The sequence below is a fragment of the Anoplophora glabripennis genome, unplaced genomic scaffold (genome assembly GCF_000390285.2).
Source record: "Anoplophora glabripennis isolate ALB-LARVAE unplaced genomic scaffold, Agla_2.0 scaffold1398, whole genome shotgun sequence".
NCBI lineage: Eukaryota > Metazoa > Arthropoda > Insecta > Coleoptera > Cerambycidae > Anoplophora > Anoplophora glabripennis.
This window is the reverse complement of record NW_019417475.1, coordinates 31,974-53,593: the sequence shown is the minus strand read 5'-3', so window position 1 is coordinate 53,593 and position 21,620 is coordinate 31,974. Positions and strand designations below refer to the sequence as shown.

At 31.6% G+C, this 21,620-nt stretch overlaps 1 protein-coding gene across 1 annotated transcript in view; it reads left to right on the top strand.

The window, feature by feature from the left end:
- The first annotated feature begins 2,576 nt into the window (after nt 1-2,576).
- The window catches only part of LOC108915005 (venom protease), a 36,544-nt gene continuing 17,500 nt past the window's right edge, over nt 2,577-21,620 (top strand). The window contains exons 1-4 of the mRNA XM_018720950.1: nt 2,577-2,687; nt 14,345-14,512; nt 18,177-18,227; nt 21,256-21,294. Coding sequence (XP_018576466.1) covers nt 2,609-2,687; nt 14,345-14,512; nt 18,177-18,227; nt 21,256-21,294 — 337 coding nt within the window. The 5' untranslated portion in view covers nt 2,577-2,608. The remainder of the gene's footprint in view (nt 2,688-14,344; nt 14,513-18,176; nt 18,228-21,255; nt 21,295-21,620) is intronic.

The following is a 21,620-nucleotide window of genomic DNA, read 5'->3' as shown; positions in this document are numbered from 1 at the left end:
CTACCCGGAATTTTAAAACTTTCTAAACAGCATATTGTTAGGTAATAAAAAAACACAACTTTTTTCTAATCTGAGCCACCCCGTATCTCTTACCGTTTCCTAGATACTAATGCCTATCCCATCCTTATCTTGGACATACTGTATATCTATACATACTTACTATACATCAAACTTTAAACAAAATAAGTACACTAATTGATCCTAAGGAAAAAAATTATTATTTATTTTATTTATTCACTATTCGACTTACGTTTATAGCATTACTGTACAAAAATAGTTTTTTTTTATATTTTCACCGTACAGTTGAATGGTGTAATCAGTTTTTGATTTTTTTTTAAATTTAAATAAATTATCAACAATTATTGAAAAATTCATTGCTGCAAATCATATTTTTTTACATTTTTGAGCATGTTTTTAAACTGATTATAAATGTTTTTATTTCACCAAAAAGTATATGTCAAAACGAAAAAAATCATTACCGGCAGAACTCTGAACGATGATTTTTTAAGTAGAATTTTTCTTTGAAAAAAAATGTGTTTCAGGCCGAAAAAAATGAATATGAGAAACTTCTTAATTTTTTTATCTAAAAAATTTTAGGTTGTTTAAGACAGAAAAAGGTACACTTTCACCAAGTTTCGTGAAAATTAAATAATTTTTGCAGATATGAGAAATAAAAAAAGAAAAATCAGACTTGTTTTTCGCATTTTTCTCGGAAATTTTGAGGTTATGTTAAAAAATGACCTCTACAAAAGTTGTAGATTTTTGCATGATCTACAACTTGTATATGATACTTTTGTCTGACGTCAACTTTCGCCAGAAATCCCAATGATACAATTTTTCATAACTTTTCCACCCCCCAAATCAACCCTCCACCGCCCATGCTCACGCATTTATTTTTTTTTCGTTTATTATAAGCCCCTTTACTATTTCCACTTATAAAAGTCCAGGTACCAATTTTATTTTTTTTCCCTCTAAATGAGTTATTTTGATCGGTCTACTTATCCTATTTTTAAGCATATTTTAAAATCTTCACAGTTTTTATCAATCTTTTTTATAGGTACTTAATTTATTAATTGAAAAAAAAATATAATAATGACACATTATAAGAAGCAACAAAATATTAAGATTTTGAAAATTTAGCCCAATAAGAATAAACTTCAGCGAAAATTGCACTGGGCTTGACAGCCACAACGACGTTGAAACAATAAAGGAAGCCAATAACACTAGACTAGTTACAAAAACACGATGGATTGTTACAAGTTCTTATCCGGAGTTATAAGAATGCCTCATACGAAAAACATTGGTGACTTTTATCGCATCGCTGGCGCAATTATCAATCGGTACCGTGACCTGATACATATGGCNGCTTCGTTTCCAAGATATTTACAATTTAATGTGAAAAAGTGACGAAACGACAAACTTCCGGATTTTTTTTTTCAAAAACTACTGAACAGATTTTAATTCTAAAAAAGCATAATAATCGGCAGATTTTCTACTTTAAGATATATTTTTTTGGTATGGGTCAATTATTTTATTGAAGGTCTAAAGCGAGTAAAAAAAAACATTTCAACCCAAGAACTTGTCGAAAATAACGAAAAACTTATTATTTAAAAATTAAATAAAAAAGAAATTAATATACTTTTATTGCTCTTAATATTTTTGTAAAATAAAAATAACGTAATGATCATATACAATAAAATATCCAATAACTCTTTTATTTTTCGAGACCGCTAGGTCAATTATTATTATTAGGTTAATTTTACGATTATTTTTTAATTGAAATTATTTAGTTTAGTTTTGGTATAATTTTCAAGTCAATATTAGCCACTTATAAAACCAAAAATCGAATATTTAAATTTTACTAATTACTTGCAAAAACCTTACTCCGGCTACAAAACCAAACAAAATGATCTTTTGAACATTTGTACTGTTAACATACTCGTATATTGATTTAAAAAAAATCATAATACTGTTTCTTGTAAATATAATATAATCCAAGATATTGTAAAAAGAAAATTTAAATTTGAAGTGTTATCATAATTTTCTTTAAAAAATTTTTTTTACTAGCTTTGAACCTTCAATAAAATTATTGACTCATACCAAAAAAATATATCTTAAAGTAGAAAATCTGCCGATTATTGTGCTTTTTTAGAATTAAAATCTGTTCAGAAGTTTTCGAGAAAAAAATTCCGAAAGTTTGTCAATGTCGTCACTTTTTTCACATTAAATTGTAAATATCTCAGAAACGAAGCATTTTTCGAATTTTTGTCAAAGTTAAAAAAGTGTTTATTTCAATCCGTTTTATAATAAAAAACTTTCTAAAGCCATTTGGCGAGTAATTTTTTTACAACTTTTTTGTTTATAACAGTTGACTGACCACGCCGTAAAACATCAAAAAATATGTAAATTATCAGAAAAATACACTTTATAAAATAAAAAAGGTTTCATGCTGTAGGTTTTTGTTTTAAAAATTTAGTCGGTTCATGCCTTTTTCGAGTGGTGAACCGCTCGCCTATTGGGGTTAATCATTATTTGTATTATATTTACTTTACACTTCAGTTTAAATGAAATTGTAGTAGTGGTACCATCACTCAATAGAGGGTCTTGAATGATGTGTATATTAGTAAAATATTTCCTTGTGTTCTGTATCACATCGTATTTACATAAAATTGATGCTTTATATAGTGGTATGTATTCGAGTTATTTTCTTAATTTTAAAACATTTTTAAAATATTTGGTTTGCTTAACTTATTATTATTAAACAGTTTTGATATTACGCTTCGCATTTGTAAAAAGATCAGTCAGTTTTCATTAAACAATTGCTTATATGTTCTAATTAATAAACTGTTATTGGATGTAGTAAAGATGTTTTGTCATTCTTAACAAATACAGATTGTTTTAGAAAAAAGTACTGCAAATCTTAAAGAAATAAGACTATGTTTTCCTATGAATCTTAGGTTTACTTGCTATTATTTTCGATATACGGCATTAAAATTAAATTTCTTAAAACGAATTTTGCTGATATCTCTAAAAGTAAGCATATAGTTTTGTGATTTGAGGAATAAGTTTCGAGAAACTCTAAATAGCCTTAAAAATACGTCAGATACAGTAGGTACACCCTGTTTACCTTATTAAAAAGAACTAACCAGGCATTTATTGTCTGTACTATCTACACTGGAAAAAAATATTTTTTAAGAGTTGCTCTGTTACTACTAGGATTTATATTATATTTTTCAGAAGTACCTTGCGTGTGTACGTCGATTGATATAGGAATTAATTAGGTTCCAGTATAACTATTATTAAGATAATTTCATAGGCATATATCAACAGATTCTCATGTGACATGTCTAACTAGGTTTTAAACATTTTAGTTTACTAATGTTTTTAGGTAAAAATTTTTGTATTCATTGTCAGTGTAGATGGAAACCACTCGCAGTGTTATTTCAATATGAATTCCATACCCATTGTTTGACTTTACAATTCCGTAAATATTGAGCCTTTGAAAAAGTGTCATATAGAAAGATGAACCATTATTTTCATAAGTAGAATCGCATTTGACATTTTTTGTTCATGGTCTTCAGACACCCTATGTTATTTATAAAGTAAATTATAATGATGCGTTTTGCATTGATACCTATAATGAAATAATAATTATTTTTTGTTTGTTCGTAACGTCCAATGGGTGGAAAAATAGGGTGGAGTAATTTCTGTGTAACTTCATAAAGCCTTTGCAATAAGGAAATTTATTTGATATAAAACGGTATTTCCATGAACTTCCATCAAAATGGCCTGGAGATTACAAAAGGTTAAATATTCATTGATAAGTGATTAATACTCCTATCAAATTTATAAAAATTAAATAAAAATGGCAAAGTATATGCAATAGTCCACTAATAACACATATTTCTGATTAATTATAAAATATTATTGTTCACTAGAAGTGGAACACCACCCAAAAATTGAGGCATACCGAGAGTTGCGTAATTTCGAAATTATCCAGAAGGTATTACCCTTTCTTAGTCCTATTAAGACAGTATATACAGGGTGGCTCGAATTTTATGCAGCAAACTTCCGAGGACAGGCTCTTTAAAATAATAGGTGTTTGCCTTATAAACATAGGTCTAGAAGGACCTCGTTTTAGAGATACAGGTTGTTGAAGTTGTTAAAAAAAAATTGATTTTTTATTTGTACCTCCGGAATCTATCTCTGATCTCAATAAAATTTGGTACAGAAGATAATGTATGATAGTAGGCCTTGCATTCTCTAAAATATGAACTCTAGAAGTTCAACCAGTGGTGTACAACTGGACAGGATCGTCCTCTTTTTATAAAAAAAACTACGGCATTGTATTTTTTACTAGTTATCGTAACGGATTTATATTCTAATGCACTAAATACGTAAAAAGATAACTTGAATTTTTTCCCCAAGATTCACCAATTTCAAGTTATTCATACCAATACAATCCCCTTGTAGCAGATACTTCAAACCATAATATTACAAGAATATTTATGTTTGTGCTTAAAAGTGTGTGCAATTTGTAAGCACATCAACAAAATTCTTTCCACATCACCTGTGAGGTAGTGTTCCTGGTGTTTTAGTTTTCCCTGGAGGCCTAATCTTTACAAATAAGAACAATTTAAATCAAAATAATAATAAAAACATTTACATTTACCAAGCATCGACAACTAAACAAGAAACAAAATTAACGTTACGTATTTACAGCAATTGTTCAAAATGCGAACCACCCACATCGATATATTTCTGACATCTTCTATTAATGGAACTAATTGAAGCTAATATCATGTGGTGGTTTCTTTTTAATTCATTACACCCGTCTTCTATTTGCTGCAGTAGTTGTGGTCAATTATCTATTGGAATAAACTTTACCTACCTAGGTAACCTCAAACGTAAAAGTCCAGGGGGTTTAGATCTGGCGATCTGGCTGGCCAAGAACTGGACTCTCTGTAGCATTATGGTTGACATTGGCATTTGGTCTTCTACCTGTCCATCACCCCATATAATTTTCATTAAGCCATTCTTGTATTATTCTTCTAAATTGCGCGGGAGCACCATTCATTTGTATCCAGCTATTTTGTCGTATATTTAAGGGAACATCCTCTAATATTTCAAATAGATGGTTTTCTAGAAAGTTTAGAAATGACTTGGAATTTAGATGAGGCGGCAAGAAGAGGCATACTTTTATTGCGAGTTATTCCGAGCCACACGTTCACAAAAAATTCGTGTTGAAAAGATCTTGTCCGTATTTCATGACGCTTTTCTTGTGACCAAATATGCAGATTGTGAAAATTCACAACCCCTCGCCTTGTGAACGTAGTCTCATCGGTGCAAAGTATTTCTAGTAAGAATTCTTACAACCACTGATAAACATTCAGGCGTCTCTCTGCATATTCCGGAAGTAAATTTTTCACGGGTCGTAAATGGCACGGATTTCTGCCATCCTTATGTAGAACTTTTCAAATTTTCGATTTACTCACCCCAAATTGCCGAAACGTTCTTTGTTTACTTAGCCGAGAATCGTCGTCAAATGCTCTTAAAATTTCATTTATGTGTCTTTCTATTGCTCCGTCGTGATTTTCCAAATATCGTTTTAATCCAAAAAGATGAAAGCGACGAGTGTAAAGAATTTTGTTTACAAATTGCACTTACTTTTAAGCATAAACATAAATATTCTTGTAATAAATTAGAATTGTCTGCCACAAGGGGATTGTATTAGTATGAATAACTTGAGAACGATGAATTTTAGGGGAAAAATGCAAGTTACCTTTTTTACGTATTTTGTGCATGAGAATATAAATCCGTTATAATAGTTTGTAAAAAATACAGTGGCGTAGATTTTTTTAAAAAAAAATGGGATGACCCTGTCCAGTTGTACACCACTGGTTGAACCTTTGGAGCTCATATTTTAGGGAATACAAGGCCTACTATCGTACATTATCTGTAGTAAATTTTATTCAGATTAATTAATAGATTCCGGAGATATAAACAAAAAATCAATTTTTTTTTAACAAATTCAACACCCTGTATCTCTAAAACGGGGCCGTTCCAGACCTATGTTTACAAGGCAAACACTTATTATTTTAAAGGTATCTATCTGCCCTCCTTTTCCACATAAAATTCGGACCACCCTGTTAGATATAATTATAAGTATTTTAAACTCGATTTTATTCAATAATTACAAGCAAGTATCTCACATTTCAAAGTAGTGTTATAAAAGTTTGCATTTTTTTATCTATTTTTAAAATATCTAAAAAATTTTTCTTCGCGACAATCACTATTGCATTTAATTTAACGAATGTTATTTTGCAAACAAATTGTTTTTTCAACTATCATTTTATTTCCATTATTTACAGAAAGGCTTTATTACTTTGCACAATATTTTGGTTTATTTACCATGGAACCACTCCGTGTGTATATTTTACGTTGTTAAATTTATTAAACAAATATTTACATTCTCCATTAAGAAAAAACATTTTATTATAAAGGGTGTCTTATAATACCTTCATTCTGTTGTAGACAAAGGTCACATATGTATGTATTCCATTCAAGTTTTTTTAATGCCTTGTTACCTGCCTCATTGACAGTACTAACTTCGTTCGACATTTTCTTCCTTAGGTCATAAAAATTAGATATCTCTTTGTTTACTTCATCTGTGCAAAATATTGTGCAAAGGATCAAAACAAATAAGAAGTAACACAGAGCAGGGGCATGTAAGGGAACCCAAAATATGGTGATTTAACGCAACTTACCTGCACCCCTCAGAAGTTATAGGCTTTAAAAGAGGGGTTTCATTTTCGAAAAAAATCAATATCTCAGTTATACCTACTCGGAAAAACCAAAGTTGGTACACGATGTGAGTGTACCACCAATCGACAGTAAGTAGAGTTCAATCAAAGCATTTTAAAGGGTTGATAGGGAATGATGCACCATTAAAATGTGACAAAATTTTTTAACTCGGCGGACTTAAAAAATTATTACTTTATGGCGAATTTAATTTTAAAACTTTTTTACTCCTGTTAGTTTTCAACAAAAACACGAATAGCTAATAATACGTATTGTAACTGTTATTAAAATCATTGAAAGTTCATAAGTTGGCTATGAATTTAAACGTCAAACTTGACGATCACGAAAAGAAGTCATTTGATTTCAGTAATTGTCTACTGAGTGTTTTGAAAATGACCGGGAAGTTTTCATTTAGCGAACAAGCTGACATACTATTAGTGTTAGGTTTCTGAGGAGGAAACTACAGAATTGTTGAAGAATATAGGAGAAGATTTCCAAATCGTCTAATCTCCCAAACAGAAACATTTTCCAATATTTCCAATGTTTCCAATATTTTCAGTAACACTCGAGAACGTACTATTGCAATCAGAGCATAAGTCGAGGAACTTATTTTGAATACAATTATTGGAGATGACCCATATATATATATATACGTACTATTGCAATCATAGCATAAGTCGAGGAACTTATTTTGGATACAATTATTGGAGATGACCCATATATATATATATACGTACTATTGCAATCATAGCATAAGTCGAGGAACTTATTTTGGATACAATTATTGGAGATGACCCATATATATATATATACGTACTATTGCAATCATAGCATAAGTCGAGGAACTTATTTTGGATACAATTATTGGAGATGACCCATATATATATATATACGTACTATTGCAATCATAGCATAAGTCGAGGAACTTATTTTGGATACAATTATTGGAGATGACCCATATATATATATATACGTACTATTGCAATCATAGCATAAGTCGAGGAACTTATTTTGGATACAATTATTGGAGATGACCCATATATATATATATACGTACTATTGCAATCATAGCATAAGTCGAGGAACTTATTTTGGATACAATTATTGGAGATGACCCATATATATATATATACGTACTATTGCAATCATAGCATAAGTCGAGGAACTTATTTTGGATACAATTATTGGAGATGACCCATATATATATATATACGTACTATTGCAATCATAGCATAAGTCGAGGAACTTATTTTGGATACAATTATTGGAGATGACCCATATATATATATATACGTACTATTGCAATCATAGCATAAGTCGAGGAACTTATTTTGGATACAATTATTGGAGATGACCCATATATATATATATACGTACTATTGCAATCATAGCATAAGTCGAGGAACTTATTTTGGATACAATTATTGGAGATGACCCATATATATATATATACGTACTATTGCAATCATAGCATAAGTCGAGGAACTTATTTTGGATACAATTATTGGAGATGACCCATATATATATATATACGTACTATTGCAATCATAGCATAAGTCGAGGAACTTATTTTGGATACAATTATTGGAGATGACCCATATATATATATATACGTACTATTGCAATCATAGCATAAGTCGAGGAACTTATTTTGGATACAATTATTGGAGATGACCCATATATATATATATACGTACTATTGCAATCATAGCATAAGTCGAGGAACTTATTTTGGATACAATTATTGGAGATGACCCATATATATATATATACGTACTATTGCAATCATAGCATAAGTCGAGGAACTTATTTTGGATACAATTATTGGAGATGACCCATATATATATATATACGTACTATTGCAATCATAGCATAAGTCGAGGAACTTATTTTGGATACAATTATTGGAGATGACCCATATATATATATATACGTACTATTGCAATCATAGCATAAGTCGAGGAACTTATTTTGGATACAATTATTGGAGATGACCCATATATATATATATACGTACTATTGCAATCATAGCATAAGTCGAGGAACTTATTTTGGATACAATTATTGGAGATGACCCATATATATATATATACGTACTATTGCAATCATAGCATAAGTCGAGGAACTTATTTTGGATACAATTATTGGAGATGACCCATATATATATATATACGTACTATTGCAATCATAGCATAAGTCGAGGAACTTATTTTGGATACAATTATTGGAGATGACCCATATATATATATATACGTACTATTGCAATCATAGCATAAGTCGAGGAACTTATTTTGGATACAATTATTGGAGATGACCCATATATATATATATACGTACTATTGCAATCATAGCATAAGTCGAGGAACTTATTTTGGATACAATTATTGGAGATGACCCATATATATATATATACGTACTATTGCAATCATAGCATAAGTCGAGGAACTTATTTTGGATACAATTATTGGAGATGACCCATATATATATATATACGTACTATTGCAATCATAGCATAAGTCGAGGAACTTATTTTGGATACAATTATTGGAGATGACCCATATATATATATATACGTACTATTGCAATCATAGCATAAGTCGAGGAACTTATTTTGGATACAATTATTGGAGATGACCCATATATATATATATACGTACTATTGCAATCATAGCATAAGTCGAGGAACTTATTTTGGATACAATTATTGGAGATGACCCATATATATATATATACGTACTATTGCAATCATAGCATAAGTCGAGGAACTTATTTTGGATACAATTATTGGAGATGACCCATATATATATATATACGTACTATTGCAATCATAGCATAAGTCGAGGAACTTATTTTGGATACAATTATTGGAGATGACCCATATATATATATATACGTACTATTGCAATCATAGCATAAGTCGAGGAACTTATTTTGGATACAATTATTGGAGATGACCCATATATATATATATACGTACTATTGCAATCATAGCATAAGTCGAGGAACTTATTTTGGATACAATTATTGGAGATGACCCATATATATATATATACGTACTATTGCAATCATAGCATAAGTCGAGGAACTTATTTTGGATACAATTATTGGAGATGACCCATATATATATATATACGTACTATTGCAATCATAGCATAAGTCGAGGAACTTATTTTGGATACAATTATTGGAGATGACCCATATATATATATATACGTACTATTGCAATCATAGCATAAGTCGAGGAACTTATTTTGGATACAATTATTGGAGATGACCCATATATATATATATACGTACTATTGCAATCATAGCATAAGTCGAGGAACTTATTTTGGATACAATTATTGGAGATGACCCATATATATATATATACGTACTATTGCAATCATAGCATAAGTCGAGGAACTTATTTTGGATACAATTATTGGAGATGACCCATATATATATATATACGTACTATTGCAATCATAGCATAAGTCGAGGAACTTATTTTGGATACAATTATTGGAGATGACCCATATATATATATATACGTACTATTGCAATCATAGCATAAGTCGAGGAACTTATTTTGGATACAATTATTGGAGATGACCCATATATATATATATACGTACTATTGCAATCATAGCATAAGTCGAGGAACTTATTTTGGATACAATTATTGGAGATGACCCATATATATATATATACGTACTATTGCAATCATAGCATAAGTCGAGGAACTTATTTTGGATACAATTATTGGAGATGACCCATATATATATATATACGTACTATTGCAATCATAGCATAAGTCGAGGAACTTATTTTGGATACAATTATTGGAGATGACCCATATATATATATATACGTACTATTGCAATCATAGCATAAGTCGAGGAACTTATTTTGGATACAATTATTGGAGATGACCCATATATATATATATACGTACTATTGCAATCATAGCATAAGTCGAGGAACTTATTTTGGATACAATTATTGGAGATGACCCATATATATATATATACGTACTATTGCAATCATAGCATAAGTCGAGGAACTTATTTTGGATACAATTATTGGAGATGACCCATATATATATATATACGTACTATTGCAATCATAGCATAAGTCGAGGAACTTATTTTGGATACAATTATTGGAGATGACCCATATATATATATATACGTACTATTGCAATCATAGCATAAGTCGAGGAACTTATTTTGGATACAATTATTGGAGATGACCCATATATATATATATACGTACTATTGCAATCATAGCATAAGTCGAGGAACTTATTTTGGATACAATTATTGGAGATGACCCATATATATATATATACGTACTATTGCAATCATAGCATAAGTCGAGGAACTTATTTTGGATACAATTATTGGAGATGACCCATATATATATATATACGTACTATTGCAATCATAGCATAAGTCGAGGAACTTATTTTGGATACAATTATTGGAGATGACCCATATATATATATATACGTACTATTGCAATCATAGCANAGTCCGCCTTACCCGAGTAGCCGTCAACCTGAGTAGAACGCCGAATCGCGGAAAGCTTAGTTTTCCATTTTCAGAAAGGACCCCCCAGAATCTTTATGGGAATTGGCTCCCGGTTAAATTGGCTGATTTTTTAGTATGTTATAGTATTCATGGTTCTGATTAAAAGTCATCATGGGCACAAGCGTCCAAAACCTCTAAATTTCGAGTTATGAGCCTCAGAAAGGTGCTGGGTGGACGTGTTTGGACTTTTATGGATTTTCCAAGTTCCACATTCTCTAACGTACTTGACCGGATATGCTCGCGGTCAACTCGGCTGATTTGACAGTATGTTAAAGTGCTCTTCATGCTGATCAAGAACTCTCATGCGCGCAAGCCCCGGCAACCATCAATTGCGAGTCATGGAACACCTGAATGATGATGGACAGAGGTTACCGTGATGCCATCGAGTTACTTGACCGCTTGGATATACGACATTATATGCCAAAATTATTGAAAAGAGGACAACGTCAATTCACCAGAGAGGAAGCCAATAACAATAGACTAGTTACAAAAACACGATGGATTGTGGAAGCTCGAAATGGTCACATCAAAAGTATTTTCAAGTTCTTAGCCGGAGTTATAAGAATGCCTCATACGAAAAACATTGGTGACTTTTATCGCATCGCTGGCGCAATTATCAATCGGTACCGTGACCTGATACATATGGCTGGTGCTGATGCGGATTTGGCCATTACGATGCGAGAAAGGGCTCAACAAGTTAATGTTGTCCAGGCGAGAGTTGAAGCTGAAAATCTACACCGGCGCAGGATCGCAGATTGGGTAAGATTAGACCTCGATCAACTTGCGGATTTCCCAGAGCTTACTCTTGAATATTTGAAGGATTTAAAAGTGGGGGTCTATCAATTAGAATTATCTCCTTCATATATTCAAGACGTACTGAACCGTGAGGAACAAATATTTCAGGTGGATAGACATGTTCTGGATCCAGGGTTCATGAGATTCAGAGTGTATTCCCGTTTTAGAAATGCCACTATCCACCAATAATGGATCGCTTATGTGACGGAGCATGACGGATATGGTGATGTTCAAATGGAAGATCCGATCGCTGGATATTACTGCACTTATAAGTCCAGAGCTAGGACGCTATGTTGCTGTGCTCATATTGCCAGTATCTTATGGTACCTTAGTTTCGCGAGGCACCAGCAAAATGTAAAGTATCCGCCCATTTCAGTACTCTACCATATACTTGATGCGGCTGACAGGGCCCTTCCGGATTGAAGATTTTCATACAAGAGAGAGGAGGCTTAAAATGGCTTGGGTGGTGTTTGAGGACATATACGCACTTTAAAGTACGATAGAGAACGTGAAATTCACGGGATTAATATTAGTCGGAAAAAGTCCGAACCATTCACCCAGCGCCCGTCTGAGGCCGATAACTAGAAATCTAGGGGTTTTGGGGGCACGCGCCCATCAGAACTTTTGATCACGAAGAATACTTTAACATACTGTAAAACCAGCCGAGTTTACCGTGAGCCCATCCCGTTAAGTACGTTAGAGAATGTGGAACTTGGTAAATCCATAAAAGTTCAAAAAATCCATCCAGCACTTTTCTGAGGCCAATAACTCGAAATCTCTGGGTTTTGGAGGCTTGTGCCCATGAGAACTTTTTATCAGAACTTTAACATACTGTCAAATCAGCCGAGTTGACCGCGAGCCTATACCATTAAGTACGCTAGAGAATGTGAAACTTGCAAAATCCATAAAAGTCCAAAAACTCCACCCAGCGCCTCTGAGGCTCATAACTCGAAATTTAGAGGTTTTGGACGCTTGTGCCCATGAGGACTTTTAATCAGAACCATGAATACTATAATATACTAAAAATTCAGCTAATTTAACCGGGAGCCAATTCCCATAAGGATTCTGTGGGGGGGGTCCTTTGTTACTTCATTAAGCTTATTTTGTTGACCTATTAATAAAATCGACGATTTTAAACCATTAAGCTTTAAACAATGATCAGCAGCTATTTCAGTTAAGACAGACAAATCAGCGTTAATTTTATCACAAGCATTATTTACCTCTGAAGGAAAAAACGAGTAGTATAATTGTGTATCATCTGCGTAAAAATGGAATTTACAGTAAGTAATAAATGTTCCAAAATTTAGCGTGTAAATAGTATAAAGAAGCGGTCCCAAAATAGACCCTTGAGGTACACCTGACAACATTCTTACTTGGTTTGATTGTCGATTATTATAAACGACTCGCTGCAACCGATTAATTAAATAATTCTTTATTAATGAAACCGCATTTTTACTGAAACCTACAAAATGTAAAACTGAGAGTAATATATCATGATGAACCGTATCAAATGCTTCGGTAAAATCCTTTATCAATCTGACTTATAATCTCATCAGTTATGAGAAGAATAGCAGTTAAGCAATTGTGATTTTTTCTAAATTCCGACTAGAACACTGGAAGTATTTCTTTATTGTTAAGATGATTTCGAATTTGATTATCCATTGCTGTCTCCAAAACTTTAGATAATACGGGCATTACAGTAATAGTGGTTTTCCAGATATTTAAAAAAATTGTTTTAGTTTTGTTAATTTCAACGCCATGTATCTCATAAACGGTGGCTTTTTGCGCCTATGTTCATAGAGCAAAGTGATGTTAATTTTTGCTGTTTAGTACTTTCCCGAAGTTTGTCTATTAAAATCTGGACCAGCCTGTATATGTATATTATTGAAGTTAGAAAAATGCGAGATAAATATGTTCTTCATTCTTTTTTCTTTCTGTCAAATGTTTCGTATTTCAACGGTTGTTATGTGTATAATTATCGGATATAATTGCCTAAAAAACCTGGTTTATTTAACAACAAAAGCAGTACTTTTTGAAGAGCTTGTAACTGGATGTATTTCATGAAAATTGTTGAAAATGATAAATAACGCATGATTCATTGAATTGTACTAGTATTTTAGGTACTTCCAGTGATTCTCTGTTTTCATAAAGTACTAACTGCATACGTTTTTCAGAGGGATCAAATTGCGATTCCGGGACATGTAAACGTATAATAAATTGTCCTCCAGCTGTGGAGTCCATGGCAAAAAATGGTGTTTCTGGATTGAAAAGGTGTGGATTTACGTATCCTAGTAACGATGAATTAGTTTGTTGTCCGTCGCTAATGAAAGGACCAAGCGATAGTGAGTATTATTGTAATGTCCTGTATTTTTTATATTTCTTACAAATAATATTTTAAATTCATTAAATCGAGAATCTTGTTAAGCTGAGTTTTTTTTAATTTACCTGCATATTTTTTACACAGATAATATTTAAATTTCTTGTAAAATTCTGCATGGTGGTACAAGTAATATTTAATCCAAATGTAGAGTTACCAAATTGTTTAGAAAATTATTTAAATTTTATAGGAAATATAGTGTGTTAAAATTTGTAAAATAACTTTCTAATGATAAGGGTTACAATTAAAATAATTGAAAATATCCAAAATAAAGGTAACCTTTTCTCTGATTTTTCAAATGCAACATCCTGTCTTCAAATTTCTTATTTTTTAATTATTTATTGCCGATATCAAACAAGTCATCAACCTTAGACGTTGACGAAAAGATTGTGAGAAACCGAACGAAGACCAACAGGCAGCATACCTGTCTTAGGTTTTTAATAAAACAGACTACATTGCTAAAGTATTACAGAGAAAGGAAGTAGGTACAACGTTCGTTCCTACACAAAAAATCCAACAGGAGTTAAGGCTTTGTTCACACCTGAGGTATACCGCATACCACGTGAATGAAGGAAGGATTAGGTATGTAAATATGAGAAAGAGGGTTTATTACAACAATCAACAATTCTTAAAGCATAAATAACCATCTTGAATAATCAGCTATCGACCAACATGCTTTAGAAGAGGGACATACAATAAATTTCGAAGACACTTGTGAGAATCTAGTGAAATGAAAAACATAGAAAATCGAACAGTGTTTAAATGATATGAATCGTAAAGAAAGAATTTGGATGAGCTGAACCTGTGTACCTTTTTTAAACAACAAAGGACGACGTGAGGAGCGTACTCAATGGCACCGGCGATATAACAGACGATCGTGATATAGAGATGGGTTGATGGGTATAATCCTTCCGAAGTCAGTTGAATATGTAAAAAAACGCCTGGCAATAAAATTTAATGACTTTTTATAGGCCTCCCTAAAAAAGTTTCCTGCTAAAGGTAAAAAATAATAATAATTTGTATAGAATGTGCAGAAAATTTCTATTATATGTTCATTTGGCCAACAACATATTTTGATTATTTATGTCCTCAAACAATTTTATTATATTGATGGTAAATTTCGTTTTGTTCCGTTTTAAAAGGTCTCCAAAATGCCATGTTGTAATTAGTAAACAAAATATTCCTCTTGTTTCTCCCTTTCGCAAGTAATTGTAATATGAATGAGTAATAGAATGGTGCCTATAATATATTAAAATTATCTGAATCACACCAAATTCCGCATTGCTGCACTGCACTGCCAGGCGACTTGTCCACAACTGAAATTTATGACGCAGTCGACCAGAACAACTGTCCGAGAACATCGTTTGCCCGCACGCGCATTCTTCAACTGTACTTGTTGTAGACGCGCTCGCTTGTCGCTTACTCTTTTCTCGTATCAAAAATAATATTTATAGCAATAACAAGTAGAATTTATATGGCTAAAAAAAAACGAATATTTTTTTTCGTGTCTCTTGTGAAAATATGTTAGTTTATCATGTTTTAAGAACCCCCTCAAAAAATCAGCACAAAAAAATTTTTTTAGAGGTCGCTCAAGATTTTTAAAAATTTCCAAAATCGTCAAAATTGATATTTTTAAAACTTTTTTTTTCTCATTATTTTATCATTTTCTAGGTTGAAAAAAATCTCGATTCTGAACATATCAAATCGATTTTTTTAATTTCTAAAGGTCACTCATAATTATTTTAAATTTCAAAGTAGTGTATCTGTTTTCGAGGGACCTCTAAAAAATAAATATCAACGAACTAATAAATTTTTTTATTGAATTTGATGAACAAAAGAATAGAAATAAATCACGAGACACTTAAATTTTAAAAAATTAAAAAATTATAAATATTTGATACTCACGCTGCGGTATTAAATTTTGCTTCTAGAAATTTTTTAAGTGTACCGTGATTTATTTCTATTCTTTTATTCATCAAATTCAATAAAAAAATTATTAGTTCGTTGATATTTATTTTTAGAGGTCGCTTGAAAACATTGACCTCTAGAAATTAAAATATCGGTTTGAAATGTTCAGAATCGAAAAATAAAAAAATTAAATTTTTGATGATTTTGTAAATTTTTAAAAATCTTGAGCGACCTCTAAAAAATTTTTTTTAAGCTAATTTTTGAGGGGGCTCTTAAAACATGATAAACTAACATATTTTCACAATTTTTTTCGTTATTTTTGGGCCACTCTAATGGATATTTTTAATTTATAAATAATTAATGTTTAATTTGCGACGGATTAATACCGATAATGTACACATTTTATGACGGCATTGTATTCGTATCGACGAGACACCTAAAATAAAAAAAAAACATCAAAATTGATCGAGCGTTTCTCGAGATAAAGAATTTGAAATGTTGAAGACAAAAATATCGCGCGCAACGAGAATGGCGTTCAGGCGCGTGCGTGGGTCCGGCAATCCTTTTACCGCGTGCATGCCGTTTATTAACGTTAATTTTTACTTCTGCTAACGCGTTTATTACACGAACCATCAACGTAAAATTTTTTGAAAATAAAAGTTCAACCCTTTCTTTAATTGTCTATAAATTCCCGTTCCGATACGCTCAATAGTTAATTAACAATTAACGTCATTAAAAAAGAGTTATACTGCGAACAAAGAGGAGTAGGTGATTTCTCTATTTTTTAAAATTACCATAAAAATAAGCTCCATTTAATGCAAAACTACAAATTTCCAAATTTTTCTTTTTCGAGACGTTTCTATGGATCAACTATTAGAACCTATATCTACGATATAAAAGTAACGTTTGGTAATTAAACAATTAGTTGCAAAAAAAAAAACGAATGAAATTAATTAACAAATAGCTGGAGCAACAATTTTAGGGTCAATCGAATGGGTCTTTGGCACACATGTCTTTGGATTGATCGTCTTTTCCATAAACATCAACATCCATCGTCTTTTGCAATAATAATGGGCAATTTTCGAAAACTGATGTGCGAGCAGAGTCAGCAACGCTGTAAGGCCGAATAAAGAAGGAAGTCTCAAGCGGTTTCCGGTGGGGCCCAGTCAGGACAGCAGAAGACTCGACGAACCGACGCGACGCGACGATGCTTGTCGTTAGGGCCTCCAGAGATTGCGGTGGATAAAGAGTAGTAATTCCGTTCGACCCTGCTCCATTGAGGAAATTTTTCTGCCACGGATTATGGCGTACAAGCGGTCTCAGTCGCGATGAAACTTTTACAAAGTCACCTCTGAAGATGTAAATATTGCGAAGAATAGTGAAGTGGAAACATTGAATCTCAATAAGAACCGAAATGAACATCAGGGCGATCTAGAAGTTCTAATGGCAGGTCCGCGCCACAGTTTGAACATTTCAATTATTATTTTTAATTTTAAGTGACGTTTTAGGGTTTCAACGATTTTGATTGTTAAAGATGTTTATTATTAATTAATATTACTTACCATTCCTATCCAAATTTGTAACAGCTTTTTATCTTTTCTATTTCACCATTTTTAATGCTTGGAATAACATCAGAGTAGGTACTATGTTTTTTACATTTTACTTTTTTAAATCTCATTGTGGTTTGTTATGTTATTTAATATGTACCATATTGTTTTCAGATAATATAATTGTAGAAACTAGCGATTCTGAAGATTCCGAATCATCATCAAGTAAGTACTAAGAGAGAAATGTTGCATAGCATTAAATACAAACTACTTACACTGAAAAGAAATTCTTAAAATAAATAACTCTTTTCGTAAGAAAGATCAAGCAGGAATTAATTGGTTTTACACAATTAGTGTTGCCCAAGCAGAAATAATCACACTGAGACAGTAATATAAATTATATTTTAATCGGGAATATTTACTTAGGTACTTTCTCAGTGTGAAGTATTTCTGTTTAGGCAAAACTAAATTTATAAATTCAATCCCGTTAATCGTTTGCCGCAAGGACTTATTTATTTAAACAAATCCATTTAGTGTGATAGAAATACCTCTTTAAATAACAAAGTATCTACCCAAATCTTTGCAAGATACATGGAAAAATTTGTAAGATACTAAAATATTTTTTAAAATGTTAGAGAATTGTTTCTACATTTGTGACAATTTATAATTTAATTTTACATATGTCACGTGATCACTGATTTGGAGCTAATGAAAATTGTGTATTTCCAAAGAAAGAGCGTTTTCAACTTATTCGTAAATACATAGATCCCTATATTTAAAATGTTTAACACTTTTTCCGAATCACTTTTATATCATATCTATATTAAAAAAAAAACTATTTTGCGATCGAAAATGTTTACTTTTTCGGCACCAGACTCCAAAATACCGTATTCTAGTATTTTAGTTCGTTGCTAAGCAACCATCAGCAAAGATAACGTGGGAGTTACATTTCGGGTCTAGGCCGGGAGAGTTAACTTCCGCGTATTGTTTTTTATATATATTTTAAACACTAAATACTCATAAATACATATATACAGGTAAACCAACTTACATCAGAAAACCATTATTTAGTAAATATTACATTTGCTTAACGCGTTCCACATATTAAACATTTATTATAACTATTTGTTTATGTTTATATTCAGTTTGTACAGCTATTAAACATTGGTTGAACTTTACTCGAAAAGTTGTCGACATTATTGGTGTTAATTATTTCTCCTTCGACAATATTAATACAAATTGAATTTGAATATTTAAAGAAAAAGCGACAACTTTCAAAATTTCCTGGGCGACATGCAACATATTTTCTATACAGTTGAATATAAATTTCCTTTATCAGAAATGATCCCGGTTTTTTCGTTTAAGTATTTTAATCAAAATCTTTGATCTTTGCAATCATCTATATCATTCAAATTTAATTGATACAGTTCTTCACGACGATATGCACCGGCAACACCAAATGTTAAGGCAAGCTAAAAAAGAAAAGCTAATATCTAGATATTTTAGAATTTTCACATCTAAACGTAGGTACCTTATTCATTAATACCTTATCTGGTGCTTGAGTAATAAACGTTGCAAGTTGTTTATTTGACAAAACTATAAACTATTTTGCTTTACAGTTATCACCTTGACGTTTCAGGGAAACACGCACTTTCAAATATTTTGATATATCAATGTCTTCCTTTGTGTTACTCTCAGCTTGGAGTAATTTGACCATAACGTGAATGCCTTCAACTTTGTAGATAAATCGGATGAGAAGGTCGTATTTTTTTAAGGCAATAAATCTCGAAACGTTTGTAAACAAATTCGTACTTTTCTCTAGATTTGCTTGATAATAAGTCACATTTTTTGCAGCTGCTACTAACTCTGGTGGTGTCCCGGACACCTGAACATCATCACTACTGTCAATTTTAAATACTTCTTAATATATTTTAGCACTTATAGGTATTAAAACGAATTTGACTTTTATCAAAATAATAAATAAACGATGATTGTCAAGGAAACGAACTCATAAAAATTAGATTGTAATGAAAAAATTTTAGATATGCATTAATAAAAATTTCTTAGTTATACTCCGGTCGAGTTAGACAAAAAAAAGGGCATAACCGGGAAAAAATTAGGGACCACAATTTTATTGTTCTAACCTTTAGGGGGGGTCAATAGTAGTGTAAATTCAGTATCGCGACTGAATTCCGCTTCTGCGTCAGCCGCCATCTTGAATTTAAGGAAAAATCGTTTTTGCTCAATATCTCGGCCATTTTCAACTTTACAACAAAAATGGTAAGGACTTAAGTTGTTGCATATGCGATTTCCTACAACTTCTTTTATTACAAATTTTATCGTGCGATCGATATTTTTCAAGTTAAGGGGGAAAATAGTGACAAAGTATAATTATTGAATTATCTCGTTTGTTATTGACTTTACGACATAAATGTACATAAACAAAGTTGGAAAGAATTATATTTTCTACAATTTTGATCTCTTTGATTTTTTCGCTACTACCAACATTTAAGGTCCTACGCTTGCGGAGACGTCAGGCCTATGGAATGTTGATCCCTTGAGTTTAGTTAGGCTTGCCATAGGCGTAGGACCTTAAATTTTGGTAGTAGCGAAAAAATCAAAGAGATCAAAATTGTAGAAAATATAATTCTTTCCAACTTTGTTTATGTACATTTATGTCGTAAAGTCAATAACAAACGAGATAATTCAATAATTATACTTTGTCACTATTTTCCCCCTTAACTTGAAAAATATCGATCGCACGATAAAATTTGTAATAAAAGAAGTTGTAGGAAATCGCATTTGCAACAACTTAAGTCCTTACCATTTTTGTTGTAAAGTTGAAAATGGCCGAGATATTGAGCAAAAACGATTTTTCCTTAAATTCAAGATGGCGGCTGACGCAGGGGTGGAATTCAGTCGCGATTCTGAATTTACGCTACTATTGACCCCCCCCTAAAGGTTAGAACAATAAAATTGTGGTCCCTAATTTTTTCCCGGTTAAATGACAACCCGACTGGGCTATTAATATTAATATTGTTTGCGATTTCTGAAAAAATTGTATGTGTATGTTGTACATTTCCAGACTATAGGTACAATTTTTGATCAATTATCACGTGTGTCAGAATCAAGTCAAAAGTGCAGAAACAATCATCACATTTTTTAAATATCAGCCCTAAAAATTATTCCTACATATTGCAAAGATCTTGACGGACACTACTGTCTGTAGTGTAATATTAAATTTTATTTGCAGCCGAGAAAATGACTACAACTGTCAGGAGTTCTAAAGAATGTAAGTATGAAACTAGACTAGGGAACCATTGATTTAGAAGGTCAAAGCGTAATAATAGATTTCCCAAGAAAACTTTTCATAAATATAAGGTAAGAGGGGCAAACATTGACATATCTTCATAATTTCTTTTTTATTAGATATGATTTTTTTTAAAAAAATCTAATAATTTCCTGAGACAGGCATACTATATAGTAATACTAAGCAATGATGTACGTAATGCTCTGATTTTTACTTTATCCAAAAAAAATTTTTTTTAAAAACTTGTCCGGTGTCAGTTTTGGAGAAAATTGGTATGCACTAAGAACACTTGCTTACAATACCTTGAC